At 39.8% G+C, this 19,109-nt stretch overlaps 1 protein-coding gene across 1 annotated transcript in view; it reads right to left on the bottom strand.

Annotated features, from left to right (window-relative positions):
• The window catches only part of LOC140726031 (uncharacterized), a 56,253-nt gene continuing 37,144 nt past the window's right edge, over positions 1-19,109 (bottom strand). The window contains exons 6-9 of the mRNA XM_073041927.1: positions 18,061-19,066; positions 10,008-10,119; positions 6,681-6,714; positions 1-175 (exon numbers count right to left, since the gene is read on the bottom strand). Coding sequence (XP_072898028.1) covers positions 54-175; positions 6,681-6,714; positions 10,008-10,119; positions 18,061-19,066 — 1,274 coding nt within the window. The 3' untranslated portion in view covers positions 1-53. The remainder of the gene's footprint in view (positions 176-6,680; positions 6,715-10,007; positions 10,120-18,060; positions 19,067-19,109) is intronic.

Below are 19,109 nucleotides of genomic sequence, written 5' to 3'. Positions count from 1 at the left end.
TTCACTCCCAATTCTAGTGACCACTTTAACCCAAGTGCCTCTTTTTGAGACACTCATTGTATCATACATTTCATCCACATAGATGCATTATTTTCTTCCTCTAACATTTCCTGTGCAGTTATTTCTTCAGCTGTCAGGGAATTCAAACTGTTGATATCTTCTTCAATCAAGGCAGCTACAAATATTATGAACATATAACAGAAGATGGATTTATTTTCAAGATCTGCTAGTTTCTAATTATAATGAACAGATACTAATTTTTCTGTTTTACTGTTTTATGCTTACACAAGTAACAAACCCGATTTTGAAGCTGTTGAACACATGTAATATAACATTTTTCAGAACTATAAGAGGCTGGCTGAATAAAATACCAAGGCCATAAGGAAATAAGTTTGGCCTAACCAGGATTTCATTCCTGAAACTGGCAAAGTGGGTCTGAATCTGCAAGATGACTTCAAATCTCCGTCTTATACCACCAGAATGCTAGGATTTAACCAGAAAGATGACTTAAAGGAAACCCCTTTGGATTGACATGTTTGATAGCATTATAATCAATTACATCACTGAGAAAATAACATTGATGCTCAATTGTAAGAAGAAATTCAAGGTTGACATACAAGGGGTGATTGATAAGTTCGTGGCCTAATGTAGAAGGAGTCAATTTTAGAAAACCTAGCACATTTATTTTTCAACATAGTCCCCTCCTACATTTACACACTTAGCCTAGCGGTCGTGGAGCATATGGAGCCCTTCTTTGTAGAAGTCGTCATCTTGGACCTCTAGAAATGGTCCACAGTAGGGGTGATTGATAAGTTTGTGGCCTAAGGTAGAAGGAGATGAGTTACATGCACGTGCAGTTCAACTCTTTGAGTGATTATGCAGAAAGTTTGAAGTTAATAACCCATCTCCTTCTAGCTCAGGTCACACTAATTTGTGTTGAGAGAACAAACACTTTCTCTGTAATAGCACATAGAACATAGAATAGTACAGCACAGTACAGGGCCTTTGGCCCACAATGTAGTCCATGACCTCGCTGCTGCTTTGCCTCCCTTCTTTAGACTCTGTGTTTGTTGCTGGAGTAAAAGCAGATGCAAAAAATCCGTTTAAAGTATTTCCCATCTCTTTCAACTCCACACATAGAAGATCACTCCGATCTTCCAGAGGACCAATTTTGTCCTTTGCTGTCATTTTGCTCTTAATATATCTTTGGAAGTCCTTGGGATTCTCCTTCACCTTGTCTGCTGGAGCAACCTCATTCCTTCTTTTAGCCCTCCTGATTTCCTTATTAAGTGTTCTCTTCCATTTCTTATACTCCTCAAGTAACTCATGTACCTGCTATGCACTTCCTTCTTTTTCTTAACCAGGGCCTCAATATCACTCAAACACCAAGGTTTCCTAAACCTGTTATCCTTATCTTTTATTCTGACAGGAACATAAAAACTCTGTGCACTCAAAATTTCACTTTTGCAAGCCTCCCACTTACTAAGTACATATTTGCCAGAAAACAACCTGCCCCAATACACATTTGTCAAATCCTTTCTGATACCATCAAAATGAGCCTTTTTCCAATTCAGAATCTCAACCCGAGCATCAGACCTATCCTTCTCAGTAATTATCTTCAAACTACTGGAATTATGATCACTAGATGTAAAGAGTTCCCCTACAAGCACTTCTGTCACCCGCCCTGTCTTATTCCCTAAAAGATCTAGTATCACACTCTCTCTAGTTGGGACCTCTATGTGCTGGTTAAGGAAACTTCTTTGAACACATTTGACAAACTTTATCCCACCCACTTGACAAACTTTAGCCCTTTTACATTATGGGAGTCCCAGTCCATATGTGGAAAGTTAAAATCAGCTACTAACACAACCTTATGTTTCTTGCAACAGTCTGCAATCTCTTTACAAATTTGCTCTTCTAAACCCTGCAGACTGTTAGTTGTCTATAATGTAATCTGATTAACATGATCAACCCTTTCTTATTCCTCAGTTCCACCATATAACCTCAGAAGATGAGTTCTCCAGTCTGTCCTGTTTCAGCACTGCCATGACATATTCTCTAACTAGTAATACCACCTCTCCCCCTTATATACATGCATATACAAGCTCAAAGCATTAGTTCCACAATGCTCAACCTTATGACTCCTGAATTTGCATGTAGGCTTAACAACATTTTTCCCAACAACCACACCACCATCTACTTCAGTGCTCTGGAGCCCATCGCTCTGCAACTCTAGTTTAAACCCCAACCCCCTGTGCAATTGTACCAAACCTTCATGCAAGAATATCTGTCCCCCTCGTTCAGGTGCAAACTGTCTCATCTGTACATGTTTCATCTTCCCTTGAGAAGAGGGCTATGATCCAAAACCTAAAGCCACTTATCTGCACCACCTTCTTAGCCACATGTTAAACTGTATGATCATCCTACCTCTGGTCTAATTGGCACATGGTATGGGTGGCAATCCTGAGATCACAGCCCCGGGGGTCCTGGCAACTTAACACCTAACTCGCTGAGCTCATTCCATAGGGCCTCTCACCCTTCTTACCCACATAATTGGTCCAGACTTGGACCATGACTTTGGCTACTCACCCTCCCACTTAAGAATGCTATTTGAGATGTCCCTGACTCAGGCACCCAGAAGGCAGCATATCCTCTGAGAATCTCATTCTCATCCACAGAACCATTAGACCATTGACCATAGGACATAGGAGCAGAATTAGGCCATTCAGCCCTTTGAGTCTATCATTCCATCATGGCTGATTTATTATCCCTCTCAACCCCATTCTCCTACCTTCTCCCCATAATTTTTGTCACCCTGACTAATTGTGAACCTATCAACCTCTACTTTAAATATACCCAATGATTTCACATGTATATCTCTGTTCTAAATGAACATCCCTCTTTTCTGAGGCTGTGCCCTCTGGTCCTAGATCCCCCCACTATAGGAAACATCGTCTCCACATCCACTCTATCTACGCCTTTCAATATTCAATACATTTCAATGAGATCTCCCCCTCATTCTTCTAAACTCCAGTGAGTACAGGCCCAGAGCCATCAAATGCACCTCATATGTTAATCATTTAATTCCTGGAATCATTCTCGTCTTCCCCTATCCAGTGAATCCTCTATGACTACAGCTTGTCTCTTCTCCCCCCATCCCTTCTGAGCCACAGAGCCAGACTCCATACCTCTATTACCTCTGTCTGTGGCTTTTCTTTACTCAGTCATTCCACCCCTCCCACCGACAGTATCCAAAGTAGTATGCCTGTTATTGAGGGGAATAGTCACAGGGGTACTCTGCCCTGGCTGCCTATCTCCTTTTCTCCTTCTGACCATCACCCAGTTACCTGTGTCCTGCACCTTGGGTGAAACTACCTCCCTCTATCACCTGTCAATCAGCCCCTGAGCCTCTCAAATGATCTGGAATTCCTCAGTTCAATCTCTAGTTCCTCAACATGGACTGAAAGAAGTTGCAACAGGAAGCACTTCTTGCAGGTGTACTCATCAGGGACACGGGAGGTCTCCCTGCTTTCCCTTATCCTGCAAGGAGAGCATCCCGCTATTCTGTCTGGCAAACCTCCACTGCTCTAACTGTGCAATAAGAAGGAAAGAAAAATTAAACGCCATAATCTACCTACAGTCTCCACCTCTCTTCACCAAAACCTATATGGACCAAAGCCTGAACTCTCCACTCCAACACTGGCCCATTCATACAATTACCTCTCCGTTTAAACCTAACTTCATTTTATTGTCCCTTGCCACTTCACAATCCAATGTCTCCAAGGGAAATGTGGTGTGTAGAATGTCCCAAAGCCCCAGCTTGCTGATTTTGAAATATCTCCCCTGCTATGCAATCCAATGTCTCCAGGGAACTGTGGTGCACAAATAAGGCAAAATGAACCCGTATTAAAAAAAGGAAACAAAAAACCTGGCAGTACTGAAAATTTAATATATCTTTCTTAACACCCAAAATATTTCTTCAAGATTTTTTTCAAAGAAAATTGTCTTAGCGTTTTAATTGAATTCAGTGTTAATACCAATTGTTTGATCATTAAACACATTGGAACATTTTATTTATCATCATTAGTAAATAAATCGGGTAAATCTGAAGTAGAATTCCTAGCAATCATATCTTTGTCTCACTAGTCTTTTATAAATAATGTACCCAGGAAACATTTTTCCATATTAAAGCAACAGTATGAATGCATTTTAATATATTACAATGAGACACAGAACATAGAACACTACAGCACAGTAAAGCACCTTCGGCCCATGATGTTATGCTGACTTTTTAACATACTCTAAGAATAACGTAGCCCTTCCCTCCTCTACCACCACCACTGACAGGGCATTGCACACACCCACCAATCTCTGTGTAAAAAACCTACCTCTGAGATCCTTCCTATACTTTCCACATTAAAATTATGCCCCCTTGTATTAGTCATTACTTGCCTGGGAGAAAGTTTCTTGCTATCCACTTGATCTGTGCCTCTTATTATCTTGTATACTTCTATCAACTAACTTCTCATACTCCTTCTCTCCTAAAGCCCTGGCTTACTCACTCTAACCTCATTATACATGTTCTTCGATCTAGGTAGAATCAAGGTAATCTCCTCTGCACCATCATTAAAGCGTGTGTTCTTCCTATAATGAGGCAACTGGAACTGAACACAATATTCCACGTGTGGTCTAACCAGGACTTTATAGAGCTGCAACATTACCTCATGGCTCTTGAATTCAGTCCTCTGACTAAAGAAGGCCAACACACTATAAACTTTCTTACCGCTGCCCTCCAGGCAGAACACATTCCATTTACAACCACCCTCTGCCTTCTATGGGCAAGCTAACTCTGTATCCACACTGCTAAGTTTCCCTGGATCCCATGCCTCCCGACTTTCTTAACAAGCCTACCAGGTGGAACCTTATCAAACGCTTTACTAAAATCCACATCCACCACATCCACTGCTCTACCTTCATCAATGTCCTTTGTAACATTCTCAAAGAATTCAATTAGGCTAGTGAGGCATGATCTGCTCCTCACAAAACCATGCTGACTATTCCTAATCAGACTATGCTTTTCCAAATGTTCATAAATGCTGTCTCTAAGAATCTTTTCCTTTAATTTGCTCATCATTGAAGTAAGACTCAATAGTCCATAATTCATAGTGTTATCTCTACTTCATTTCTGCAACAAAGAAATAACATTTGCCATCCTCCAAACATCTGGTACAAATCCTGTGGCAAGTGAGGACGCAAGTGGGGGCAGCATAGTAGTGTAGTGGTTAGCACAACGTTTTACAGTACAGGCGACCTGGGTTCAATTCCCTCTGCTGCCTGTAAGGGGATTGTATGTTTCCCCTGTGACCGTGTGGGTTGCCTCCCATTGCCCAAAGATGTACCAGTTGTTAGGTTAATTGGTCATTGACAAATTGTCCTATGATTATGTTAGGGTTAAAATCGAGGGATGCTGGGCAATATGGCTCAAAGGGCCAGAAATGCCTACTCTGCATAGTATTTCAGTCAAAAAAAATTTAAAAGATGCAGCAATCTCTTCCCTTGCTTCCCATAGTAATTTGGGGTATATCCCATCCAGCCCCAGGAACTTATCTATCCTAATATTTTTCAAAAGTTTCAGCCTATTCACTTTCTTAACATCAATATGTTCTGGCATATCAATCAGCCTGGTTTACATTGTCCTCACGAATGTTAAGGTGTCTCTAACAGGAGAATACTGAAAGGTTCATTAAGGACCTTCCCTACCTCCTCCAATTCCAGGCATATGTTTCCTGTCAAGTGACAATGTGCAGCATATTATCCATTATTTGTGCCACAAGCATTGCAAAGTGTTTGAGATACTGGTGAAGAACATCTAAGTTCATGCAGAATGACTTACAATTCTTTCTAGGTCTTGTTTTGTTGCAATGGGTATGATATCATTTTCTTCCCTGCCTGCCAATGGGGAACTGCTCTAAGATTTGGAAAGCTGCCAGAACAGAAATGTAACCATGCGAAGATGTACATAAAACATATATTTATTTAAGAAAAAAATTCTCAAATACTACACTCAGTGGCCACCTGCACATCTGCTTGTTAATGCCTTCGATCAGCCAATCATGTGGCAGCAACTCAATGCATAAAAACATGCAGACATGGTCAAGAGGCTCGGTTGCTGTTCAATCATCAGAAGAGTGAAGAAAAGTGACCTAAGTGACTTTGACCATGGCATGCCAGTTAATGGCAGACAGGGAGGATTGAGCATCTCAGAAACTGTTGATCTCCTGGGATTTTTACACACAACAGTGTCTAGAGTTTACAGAGAATAGTGTGAAAGCAAAAAAAAAATCCAGTAAGCAGCAGTTCTGAGGGCGAAAATGCCTTATAATGAGAGAGGTCAGAGGAGAATGGTCTGACTGGTTGAAGCTGATCAGAAGGGGTCAGTAACTCAAATATCTACATGTTACAGTGGTGTGCAGAAGAGCATCTCTGAATGCACAACATGTTGAAACTTAAAGTGGATGGACTACAGCTGCAGAAGACCACACCAGGTTCCACTCCTGTGGCCATTTTATTAGTACACCCCAGTATTGAATAAAGTAGCCACTGAGTATGTGACTTTCAAAACTATTTAGTAAATGTTTCAGAACAATGAAGAACATTCAAAAGTTTCATGGCTTACTTACATTCCGTCTTGTTCACAAGATCAGTGCCTGCAACCTGATAGGGAATTTTACAAAGAGAGGTGAGGCAATAATAGTTTTTTTTGGAGTAGTTTCTCAAAGTGCCTTAATACTTTTTAAAATGAGTTGCAGATGTTCACATGATCAAAATAAGTTAAAAAAAACTATTTTTTTCTATGTGGCATATTACTTTTTGAATTGGTTTTCCTTTTTTCTATATTTCTTTCCAATTACTTTTTTTATCATTGAATTGGTACAGTATACAAAATAGTGTGTTCCGTTCTCAACCAAGCATTATGGGAAGTAATGAGCAGCTCCATTTCTGACTCCCTCAATCAGGATTGTTAAAGAGACGCTTGAGGTGATGTTCACTTTGACAGATGTGCTGGGAATTCTTCTATTAAACCTTAAAATCAGGCTGATACAGAGGGTGTGGTATGATTCAAAGACCTGACATTCCTAAAACAGGAATAATTAAAGCTGATCATAATTCCAGTTATACCATATGATCTGGCACTGGAGTACCCAACCTTTTTAATGCCAATGGACTCCTACCATTAACCAAGGAGTCTGTGGGAAGGACAAATATGTGTTATGCATAAACGTCATTGTACATGGTTATTAATACTGAGTGGTACTGAATCCCATACTGCAGGTATCCAATACAATACAAACGATTCTGGATTCCACTGACTGAGGTGGAATTGAAGATAAACATATCCAATGATTATGATGATTATGTTTGTTTTTTGCTTTTACCAAAGTGGTATCAATAATAACGTATGTATATTGTTCTTTCAAAGTAATAAAAAGTCCAAAGATGCCTCACAGGGGAATTATAAAATGAAAATTTCATCAGAGCCATCTCATAAAAATGCCCAAACCCTTGAACAAATAGATGAAAAGAGAGAGCTGGGGAATCAGTCATTTTAAGGCCTTGATGCTGATGGGATAAAATGGAAGAGCACAATATCACAGTGGATTGTAAATGAAGGAGATTACAGATGGAGTGGAGTTGATAATTATTAAATATTACTTTGACTCTTCTCCAAGGATTATCATCGTGTCGTGTTGCTGAGGCTTGTGAGTTCCTGAGATCCCAAGACCAATGCCTCCTGGAGTTTAGCCATCTGGCATTTAACTCCTGGTAGAATCACCCATGGCAGTAAGGACAAGAGGGAGATTCCAGATAAGGAGCAATCTATCAAGTCCTCAAAGATGGAGCTGGAGGAAGATGATGACATATTACATGGCAGTGAAGGTGGTAAAAGGCTGTAGCGGTGAAGAATATGTGGATCCCAGATTGGCCAAAACAGCCAATCCAGGGCCCTCCAATAGACAGCCCCTTAGGAGAACATCACACACTACTTGAGTGATTGTACTAGTACTCTTACTTTGATTTTTGAGATGCTGGGAAGTAAGATTAGCCATGATTTCTCCTTGTTTTGCCTGGTAGGATGAACAGCTATCTTCTGCAACCAAAATTTCTAAAACATATCCTTGGTGAAGATTTTTAACCAATAATAAACACAGCAGCTGGTCAACCAGGGTTTTATGGTTAGTAAATGAGTACACACAATGAGTGGAATCAATCCTGAGAACTTATAACAACCTGTAGTGACATCTTTGTCCATCTTCCCATGTGCCTGTGATGCTACTGCAAGTAAGTTTTTCATTGCAGCTGTGCATACATGTACTTGTGCATTCCTTACTTAACTAAGAGCCATTATATACCACGAACTGCAGAAATGATTTGTGAATTGGACGTGGTACCAGTTAAAATGGGGGTTTGTATGCTCTGAAGGGTATGAGGTGTAGAATAAGAGTCATCAACCAGGAGTGCTTTGGGACAATTAAGTCTAATAAAAATAGGCAAATGGCAAATGTTAAGTTGAGGCAGGAGCAATTGGATGATATGATGAAGGTGGAAGTCTTAATATGGTCCAAAGCTCATCTTAGAGCCAAAGATAAGACCAAGGTTGTGAATAATCTTGGTTCAACTTCAGATAGTTCTCATAGAAAAGAATTTAGTGGCATCATAAGAAAACTGGTGAATTAGATATAAAATGGTATGTAGAAAGTAAAATGTAATGATTGACAGTTATTATAGTTATTGGAAAACTGTATCCAGTGTTATTCTGTTTAGTATATAATGTTTTATTTTTCAGTAAGACATCAAAACCTTATACTATAATATAGAGCAGAATTAGGAAGTTTGAAAATAATACTAAAGTAGGCTATGTGATAGATAGAAGAAAGAAAACTGCAGCGTTCTGGAAGGATGGCCAGGGAGAATATTCAATCATTCAATTGTTTAAATGATAGTCAAGGCAAGGAAATAGACCATAACTATTAATATATTGAGAAGGGCAGGGGAGTAGAGGGAACTTGAAGTGGATATCCACCATAAACAGAGCAAATTAGTCAGGTAATAAAGAAGATAGGCTTCTTGATAAAGAGATTCCGCAGATGCTGTAAATTTTGAGCAACACACACAAAACACTGGAGGGACTCAGCAAGTCGGGCAACATCAATGGAGGGGAATAAGCAGTCAACTTTTGGGCTGAGGAACTTCATCAGGGCTGAAAAGGAAGGGGGAAGAACCAGTATAAGAAGGTGGGTGAGGGGAAGGAGTACACGCCGGCAGGTGATAGGTGAGAGCAGCTGAGGAGGAAGGTGGGTGGATGAAGGTGGAAAAGGTAAAGGGCTGAAGAAGAAAGAATCTAGTAGGAGAGGTGTATAGCACTGAAACCAGCCATTCAGCCCAATACATTTATCCCGACCTGTTTATGCTGAATTTTCATACTGGGTGTTTAAGAAAGATTAACAACCACTTTTAGTTTGGGATTTAGGTCCCTTTCCCTATTTTTTGGGTTATGCCAGGGCATAAGTCTCAGGATTCTTGAGGGGTCAAGTAGCTGCAACTTTCAGGAAGTAAATTAGGCATGATTGAAAGCATCAATTTGCCCCCACTTCTTTACTGAATGGCGTTTGACATTAGATCCCTTGGATTGTGAACTGTGCCACACCATCACCTTATTTTTGTTGATACATGAAACTTCACATCTCAGAATTTGAGGGTGGGAGGAGTTAATGTGATTGTAAATGGACATTAGTTTTTTCCAGTTCTTTCATGAAAATCATTTGAAGACTTCCTGTTGCAATAGCCTTAGTGCAAAGCAAAAGCAAAATGATAAAAGGACTCACAAGCATATAAAAGATTAGAATTAACTATGTACATTGGAGATTTTGGAAATGATCTACAACAATTCATGTATTTTTTTAACAATTGAAAACAATGGATTTCTATTGAATTGATTCTATCTTTACCTCCAGATTTTTATTGTCTTTTTGGGGTTCAGAATCTTCAGTAATCTGCCCACTGTCAGAGAATTTAAGTTCCTTAAACTCAGTGATGACAGCCATGGATTTAATGGATAACCTGCACAAATAATAAAACAAAATCAACACATTAATTGTGATCTAGTACACGTGCATACAGCAAACAGTACTAATATATCTTCAAATGTGAAATCAAAACAAAACTTCCAGTTAAAATAGTGCTACCAAACGTGTGTGACAGCACACTGGTAGTTGAAAAGGCAAGAAATTTAACTAAAAACATCATTACAAACATATTTTCTGAGGTAAATTGTATTAGATTATTGCCACAAACAATGAGGGGGTGAGTGATGGGGAGGCAAGTTTGGGAGATGAGCCAAGATGGTGTGTTGCAGAATCATTGCAGATGGAGTGAGCCATTCAGAGAGGAGAAGTTGGGGCAGTGGAGCTCTGATGCCTATGTAATTAGCCCAGGTGCAAGGTTGGATTGCTCTGGGCACTGACAGACGAAGTCAGGATAGAGAAGATTTGATGCCAGTACAACTGGACCATGTGTGAGGTTGGATCATTCTGGACATTGACAGATGAAGTCGGGACAGAGAAGATTTGACGCCAGTACAACTGGACCATGTATGAGGTTGGATCATTCTGGGCACTGACAGACGAAGTCGGGACAGAGAAGATGTGATGCCAGTACAACTGGACCATGTGTGAGGTTGGATTGCTCTGGGCACTGACAGATGAAGTCGGGACAGAGAAGATTTGATGCCAGTACAACCAGACCATGTGTGATGTTGGATCGTTCTGGACATTGACAGATGAAGTCGGGACAGAGAAGATGTGATGCCAGTACAACTGGACCATGTGTGAGGTTGGATTGCTCTGGGCACTGACAGATGAAGTCGGGACAGAGAAGATTTGATGCCAGTACAACCAGACCATGTGTGATGTTGGATCGTTCTGGACATTGACAGATGAAGTCGGGACAGAGAAGATGTGATGCCAGTACAACTGGACCATGTGTGAGGTTGGATTGCTCTGGGCACTGACAGACGAAGTCGGGACAGAGAAGATTTGACGCCAGTACAACTGGACCATGTATGAGGTTGGATCATTCTGGGCACTGACAGACGAAGTCGGGACAGAGAAGATTTGATATCAGTACAACTGGACCACGTGTGAGGTTGGATCGTTCTAGGCACCAAGAGAAATTGGGGCAGAGATTTGATGTCCGTACAACTGGCCCGGGTGCAAGTTGGAATCTCTCTGGGCACCAAAATGATATGAAGAGCTTGCGAGTGGCTTCGGACTGTGTTGGAGAAATCTGGGCCCAGAGCAAGTTGCTGGGTAGTGTGGTATAGGCCCTGAGCCCTTTGCAGTAGTCAGCTCCTAGTGCACAGTATGATCTGCTGTTTAGACAATTTAAATGCCAGCCCAGGTTGGAAGCAAGAGCCAATTTTACTTGTTCTCTGTGATGTTCACTCTTCTCTCCAGGGTACTGGAGCCTTTTGCTGTTCCATTGTTTGGTCAATTTAAATGCCGGACCAGATGGACTGAAAGGACAGGACACTGGGATCCGAGGCGAGAGCCAATTTCGCTGGCCCTCTTCAATGGACACTCCTCTCTTCATGGAAACTATGAAGACTGCCCTGGCTGCTGTGCTCCGTGCCTGCTAATATGATGAACTGATAAGCGAGGCTTTGGGCCTACTCCGGGCTGCTCTGAGCTTTGGATCCAAGTACTCAATTTGGTTCGGAATGTTGTTGTTCGCTTCAATTGTTTGTGTAATTTACGTTTTTTTCCCTTTCTCTTGCACATTGGGTGTTGGTCTTTGATTTTTTTTTCTTTTCTTTCTTTTGTGGCAAACTGTAAGCAAACAAATCTCAAGACTGTATAATTTATACATTTTTTGATAATAAATGTACTTTGAATCCTTAAAAAAAAAGTAGGGAGTAATTTTGCATCAAATTCCATTAAGTTCATATGATCTAGTATATTGTAAACTGAGGGACTGCTTTAAATAAAATAGTAAATAATGTCCTCTGTGATGATGTTTTCCCGTGCAGGAATTTAAATTTACACCCTACTGGAGGACTATTCTCGATATTCACTATTCATATTTCTCAAATGGTGAATGAATAAGAAACTTTTTTCATTGTTTGCAGTAATTATTGTGGGAGAAATTTTTGGAGGATTTTAACAAAGGTATAATTTAATATGTGATCAGCTTTATATTATTTGTAGGATAGAGACAAACCATTTTAAGAGCTGCAATTTTTTTCTATCTTATTATTTTTGTAGTTAGAAACATTTATATAATTCCAATGTGACCTTAAAGTTGCCATGAAAGAAAAAACAGCAACAATCAGCTGGAGGAACTTGGTGGATCAAACAGCATCTATGAGAGGAATTGCCAACATTTTGGGTCAAATGTCTACCTACAAGATTTGATTGTTGAATTGCAAAACATAAGAATCTAGTACACTGGAATTTTTCTTTTGATATACAGTACATTTTCTAACAAAAAAATCACTTTTTAAAAAATTTGGAGTCGCCTTAACCCCCTCTTCAGTATTTATTGCAGTACCATCTTTGGTAGGGAAAAGTGGATTTCTTTAATTTCCATGAAGTTACAGTTTGTTGAATTTCCGAATGGAACCTGCCACAAAAGGTCTGTTGTACTCGGAAATGTCAGTTTCCCAATGTAGCTGGGATGTAGCAGTTTCCCAGTGTGCTGAGATCTTTTGGTCAGGTATCTAAAATAATTACCATGTGCTATGTTTCATATTGTTTGTTCTTTCCAAGAGAGAATCTATCAAATAGAAGAACCAAGAGGTGGACTGACAATATTGGTAGAGGAGGAGAAGGAAAATAAGCAGAAATAGCAAGGAGAAATGGATTAGAATGAGACAGCAGCAAGGTTGCCTGATGTACAAAACATCTACTGATTGCACAGTGTTCTTATGTGAGACCCAGTGTTTCCCAACCTTTGTTAGCCCAAAGCACCTTCATACCTGCCAACACTCCTCTTAGGGGCCATATACTTTCTGGCACCCCATAGTGTAAAAACATGTCTACCATATGCTAACATAAGAAAAATTATTGTTTTAAACTTTTATTTGTCTTTAAAACTAGCTTATGTAGTACCAGTGTGGTGTAAAGCAACTTCAATATCAATGTGATCCTTGAGCTTGATGGTTTTTAGCAAGAGTTGAAATATCTGGTTCAAGTTGTGACAGCAAAAGCCTCAGTTCCTCATGTATAACAATGACCAAGTAGTTTTTGTTTTTTGTGAGCTCTGAAGCCTCTCTCAACAAGGTAGAGAATGGAAATGCAATGAAGAGCAGCTTGTCACTTCTCCAAAGACCAGGAAACTTCATATGACAGTGTAGCCACATACCACAAAAGCTGACATTTGTGAAAAGCATTTTTCTTCTTCATCATTCTGTATTTTGATCATTTCTTCTTGCAAGCTGTCTTCCTGTTCTTCCACCTTGCAAAGAAATTGGTTAATTACCCAGTCTGGAATTTCCAGGTTGTTCAAATCCTTGAATCAATTCTGAAAATCCTTCTTCACTGACTGCAGGTATAAGCAGTACCCTTGCAAATCACCATCTGTGAAAGAGAGTCCCATACTTTCCATGCAGGAAAACTGTGATAACATTCTTCTCCCAATGTTTTGCTTATACATTTCCAATTTTCAGTTAAAAGTAGAGACTCCACTTTTTACCTGGATTAAATTGAAATTCTCACTTTACACTTTCAAATTTATACAGGTTTCCCCCGCTATCTGAAGGTAGAACGTTCCTATGAAAGTGTTTGTAAGCCAAAATGTCGTAAAGCGAAGAAGCAATTACCATTAATTTATATGGGAAAAATTTTTGAGTGTTCCCAGACCCAAAAAATAACCTACTAAATAGCACATAAAACCCAAAATAACTCAAACATATAGTAAAAGCAGGAATGATATGATAAAGACACAGTTATATAAAGTAGAAATATTGTATGTACAGTGTAGTTTCACTTATCAAAATCGGGAAGACAGCGAGCCAAAATCGATTTGGAGAGAAAAAAGATCGGCACGCACACACATGCCCATACAACTGCCCGCACAAGGTTTCACGGTCATGGTAGTCTTTCTCGGGGTAAACACATGTATTAAGTGGGCATCTTTTTTTCATAAAAGCCAAAATCCTCTTTGGTTAGCGAAAACAGGTACTAATGTAGGTCTTTTGTAACAGCAAGCTGTCGTAAAGCGAACGTTCGAAAAACGGGAGCCACCTGTAATGTTTAGTTTGACATACAGATCAGCTAGGTATGCCGCATCTTCACATAGAAGTTCAATCTTGCTTCCCAAGCTCTTGTTGACTTTTTAGCAAAAATTCAACCAGTGTGTCAAAAAGATCAAAGAAACATTTAAGAAATGGTCTTTTGACAGCCAACACACTTCAGTGTGAAGAAGCAAGCATTCAAACTCTTCATTGTTATCTTGGCATGACTGATAAAATATTCTGCTATTTAATGGATGAGCTTTATTTTTGTTGACAGCAGATATTACAAGAGTCATACTTGAAAAAAGTCACTGGTTGAGGTTTGGCTGTGAGTTATTGATGATAAATTACACATTGGATTGCAAACAGACTTGGAATTTCTTTTTTTTAATGAATGCCACTAAACCAGCATGGTGACCTAATGCTCCATCTATTGCACAGGAGATCATGTTCCTAATCGGAATACTTTTATCCTCAATATACATTTTGAGCTTGTCGTAGATTCATTCTCCATTGATATTTGTTTTTAAATTTTTTACAAAAGAGAATCTCTTCATAAAATTTTCCATTTTTGATAACCGTATAAATGCCATTAGCAATGCCTCTTTGTCTTGCACGGTTGCTTCATCCAGTTGTATCACAAAATCTGTTTTTTGTAGCACTGTGCATAGTTGATACTCAATGTCTTCAGTCATTTTGTCAATACAATGAGCTACAGAGTTATAACTCAGAGAAATTGATTTTAAGATACTGGTATCCATTTTGAGAACAGTGGTGAGCACTTTTGATACAGCAGACATTATTAATCTTTCACCAATTGTATGAGATTTTCCACACTTTGCTATCATTTTGGAAATGTTATAAGAAGCAATGAGACCACTATCAAGGTCACTTTTAGCTTTCTTGGCAAATGACTCGAGTATGCAATGCCTTTAAAATGCTTCTTTCATTTTCTGAAACTGAGTAATCATAAGTAGCCTTTTCAGGCTGTCTTTTGCAGAAGTGTTCCTGCAATCTTGATGGTTTACTGGCTTCATTAGACATTACAGTATTACAAATATGACACATGGGGCATTGCTGATCTGACAGGAATGGAATAAAACCATACTCTAGGTATGTAACATTGTATTGACACACTTTCCGTAGTTTCTGTTTCTTAGCAGGATTAGTATTCAAGGCTTCACCATCTTCAGATTCATAGAGATTGCAACATACATATTTATCCATCATTAGTGGAGCTAAATTAAAATTAAAAATTAACACAAACTGGGAATGCCCATTGGATGTTGACGATGGCAGCAAGTGAACAAGGATGGAACGATGGTAGGAGAATGCAAAGAAATGGCGAGGCAAAGGTGAAGATGATCACAACAGCAAAGATTTTGTTGACAAGGATTCAGATTGAAATCTGAATGTTAGTCGAGTTAAAGCTGGTGTTTGGCAAGCTACCTTTATACTATTCCAGTTAGCGCAATTGACCAATCATGTAAGGTCTCATAATCCCCAAAGATGTTCTTGTCTACACGTTTGTAGCCCAGGTCACTTTGAACATCTCAAGAGGAATCCTCAGGGTCGGCAGGTTCACTGATTGGCTCTATTTTACCATTTGGCTCTGGTCAGCCCTGTATTGTTGTGTGACCTGTTTTCCGTAGATCTGCAGAGAAAGTTAGGAGGGTGTACTTGACTTACCAACTGCTGAACTGCATGAACTTGTTCCATGCCACGAACCAAGGGCACCCTGGTTGCTAATTTATGCATCCCCTATAATGTCTCAAACACGAGGAAATCTGCAGATGCTGGAAATTCAAGCAACACACAAAAAATGCTAGTGGAAAGCAGCAGGCCAGGCAGCATCTATCCTGGCCTGCTGTATTCCACCAGCATTTTATGCGTGTTCCCTATAATGTCTATTTGGTTGGTGAGGTTGGATGAGATTGCTGAGTTTCAGACACGTTGTGATGACGAGTGCTCACTGCCTGCAGAGCTGTGGCTCTTCCTGTGCTCCAGTGCCTCATCTTTGTTTTTGGAAGTGCCTGCTCTACTAATAGTTGGTCAAGTCTCATGCCTCAAGTTAGGGTGTCACTTACTGTGCCCCCTCACAAGAATTTTGAACGCCCCCAACAACTTCTATTTCCCCTAATGTAACCGCCCCCACTGGGAATCACTGCCCTAACCTAAATAAATTATCCATCTCTACAATATTTTTTTCTGAACACATACTTGCTTTGCCTTCTAGGACATTCAAACTCTCTGTTTTCTAGATGGAGCTGGCATGGTGCTGCTGATCAAACAGCATTTGGAAACCTGCTGTGCCAAAATTCATTGTTCTGCTTTTCATGGAATCCCCCCCCTACAGCTCCTCTAATTAACTAGACAGCAGGCCAGCCTACGTTCACCTGCTTCCTGACTTTACCATAGTACTCTGAAAGGCAGGTTAGGTTGGTCAGATATGAAAGCACACTGTGTTTCTTTAGAAGTGCAAACTTTGTCCACCTTCAAAATCATAAACGCCATCGGTATCTTCTCAAGCCAATCAACTCAGCAGCTCAAGGTCAGGACCATCAGTTGATTGGAGTCAGGTTCCAGTGGTATCATTCACATTGGTAACCAACAGATTACATCTGCGCTGAGGGTCCTTGGACTATTGTGGAGAATTCTAGTCAACCCACTACAGAAAGGATCCGGAGGCTTGGAAAAGCATGTAGAAGCAGTTTATCAGAACATTACGGATCAGAAAGTATAGGAGAGGTTGGGCAAATTTGTGTTGTTTTCTCTGGAACGTCAGTGATGGATGTGTTTATGTGAGGCACAGGTGGCATGGTAGCATAGTGGTTAATGCATTGCTTTACAGTGCCAGCGACCTGGGTTCAATTCCCTCTGCTGTCTGTAAAGAGTTTGAACGTTCTCCCTGTGATCACATGGGCTTCCTTCCGGTGCTATGGTTTCCTCTTACATTCCAAAGACACGAGTGGTAGTAGGTTAGTTGGTCACGTGGGTGTAATTGTTCGTTTGTTGGGCTGGAAGGACTTGTTATTGTACAATGTTTCTAAATAAATAAAATAGATATGTTAGACAGAGAGAACCAGGTTTTTAGGATAGAAATGTCTAGTACTCGAGGACATGGATTTAATGTTAGATAGGAAAAGTTGAAAGGAGATGTGTGAGGGAAGGATTTTATACAGAGGGTGTTAGGTGCCTGGAACGGTCTATCAGGAGAGTGGTGGAAGCAGATACAATGGTGGCTTTTAAGAGGCTGTTAAATAGATACAAGAATATGCAGGGAGTGGAGGATGTGGCCACAGAGTGAATGTGAAAATTCACTCAGACAGCACCTGAGGTCAGGATCAGATATGTATACTGTATAATGCTGAAACTGTTAGCAATGGTATTAACTTCTGTAACACCATGCCACCCTGGTTGATTAGTTTCAAATCTTCTCCAACAATTCCTAGTTTCCTTCAGGAAACTGATTGCATTAATATTTAGCCTTTAATTAAAGAAAACACCTGCTGCATTCTTTTCAGTGCCACAAACTTTAGAAGTTAATGTGCTTCACATTCCTCCTCTACTTAACATACTTCTCTTATGATAAAGGCACATGAGGACTTTCTTTAAATGTCCTGTCCCTACATAATTCATTGGAACTTGTCTGTGAGTAATTCAGAACAGCACAAGGTTAAATGGAACCACGAGCCTCTGTTTTAGCAACCAGTTATTATTTTACAGACTAACAGGCTGGACAGGAAACAAACAGCACTTTTAATTTCTACCTCTGATCAATGTAGTCTGCATTCTTAAATTCCGCCTCTGAATGTTCTCTCTCTTGATCATTGACAATGACTTTCAGCAAATCTTTGTCTTCTTGATTATTCAGAGTAACCCCATTTGGTTCCCCTACTCTGTTCAATGATACTACTGCCTTTTCATGTTGACTGATGTATATCATGGGAGCCTCATTTGCACAAAGTGATGTTGCTTTTTCAGTCTCACTAAATTCTTCCTTTATTTTGTGTGGCAGTTTGGAATCAGCAGCCAGCCATGTTTGTTTCTTCGTCCTAATATTTCCTGTTTTCAGATCTCCTAAATTGTGAATTGTTTCAGCTGTTTCCTGCAGCTGAAACCTCCTCACTTCAGGTTCAGTGCAATTCCAATTGAGGCCACATTGACAATTAGTTCTACCTGTGTAAAGATTTTCCTCATCAACCATACACAAATTTGCAGAAGCTGTAAATTTCTGCTTATTGGTTTGTTGATTTCTACCTTGGAAATTATTTATTGCTTCATTTATTCTTTCCCTTACTGTATTAGTTCCCTTGGTTTCATGGACATGTTGGCTTTCTGAAATTGAACGTTCTAGATTAAATGCAGACTCTTCTGGAATATTTATTTCTCCTAACAGGCTCTCAGGTGCAATATCCATCATTTCTCTCTCTTGCACAGTAGATGTAAAATCTCTCCGGCTATCTGGTTGAAATAGAATCTTATTGAAGGTAACTTTTTCTTCTTTGGACTCACTATCTATGAATTTCACTTTTCCTTCCCCAAAACCTTCATTGTGTAAATGCAAATTTTCTGGTGGAATCTTCTTCAACTTTTGTTGGTAAATATTCTCAGAATTAATCTGAGATGTTTTTGATAACGCTGAACTAAATTTGTGCTCTTCAAATATTTTATCTTGCAAGTTGCTAGTTGTTTCGATCAGAACTCTACTGTTCATGGCTTGCTGAGATCTTGTTTCATTGTCCTGAAGTTCATTACCTGTATCAATAAGGGGGTGGCTGACAGTCACTTCCCCCTTTGCCTGAGAGGTCTGGCTTTC

Source organism: Hemitrygon akajei, chromosome 4 (genome assembly GCF_048418815.1).
Source record: "Hemitrygon akajei chromosome 4, sHemAka1.3, whole genome shotgun sequence".
In the NCBI taxonomy this organism is placed as follows: domain Eukaryota; kingdom Metazoa; phylum Chordata; class Chondrichthyes; order Myliobatiformes; family Dasyatidae; genus Hemitrygon; species Hemitrygon akajei.
Note: the sequence above shows the minus strand (reverse complement) of the source record. Positions and strands in the feature narration are given on the sequence as shown.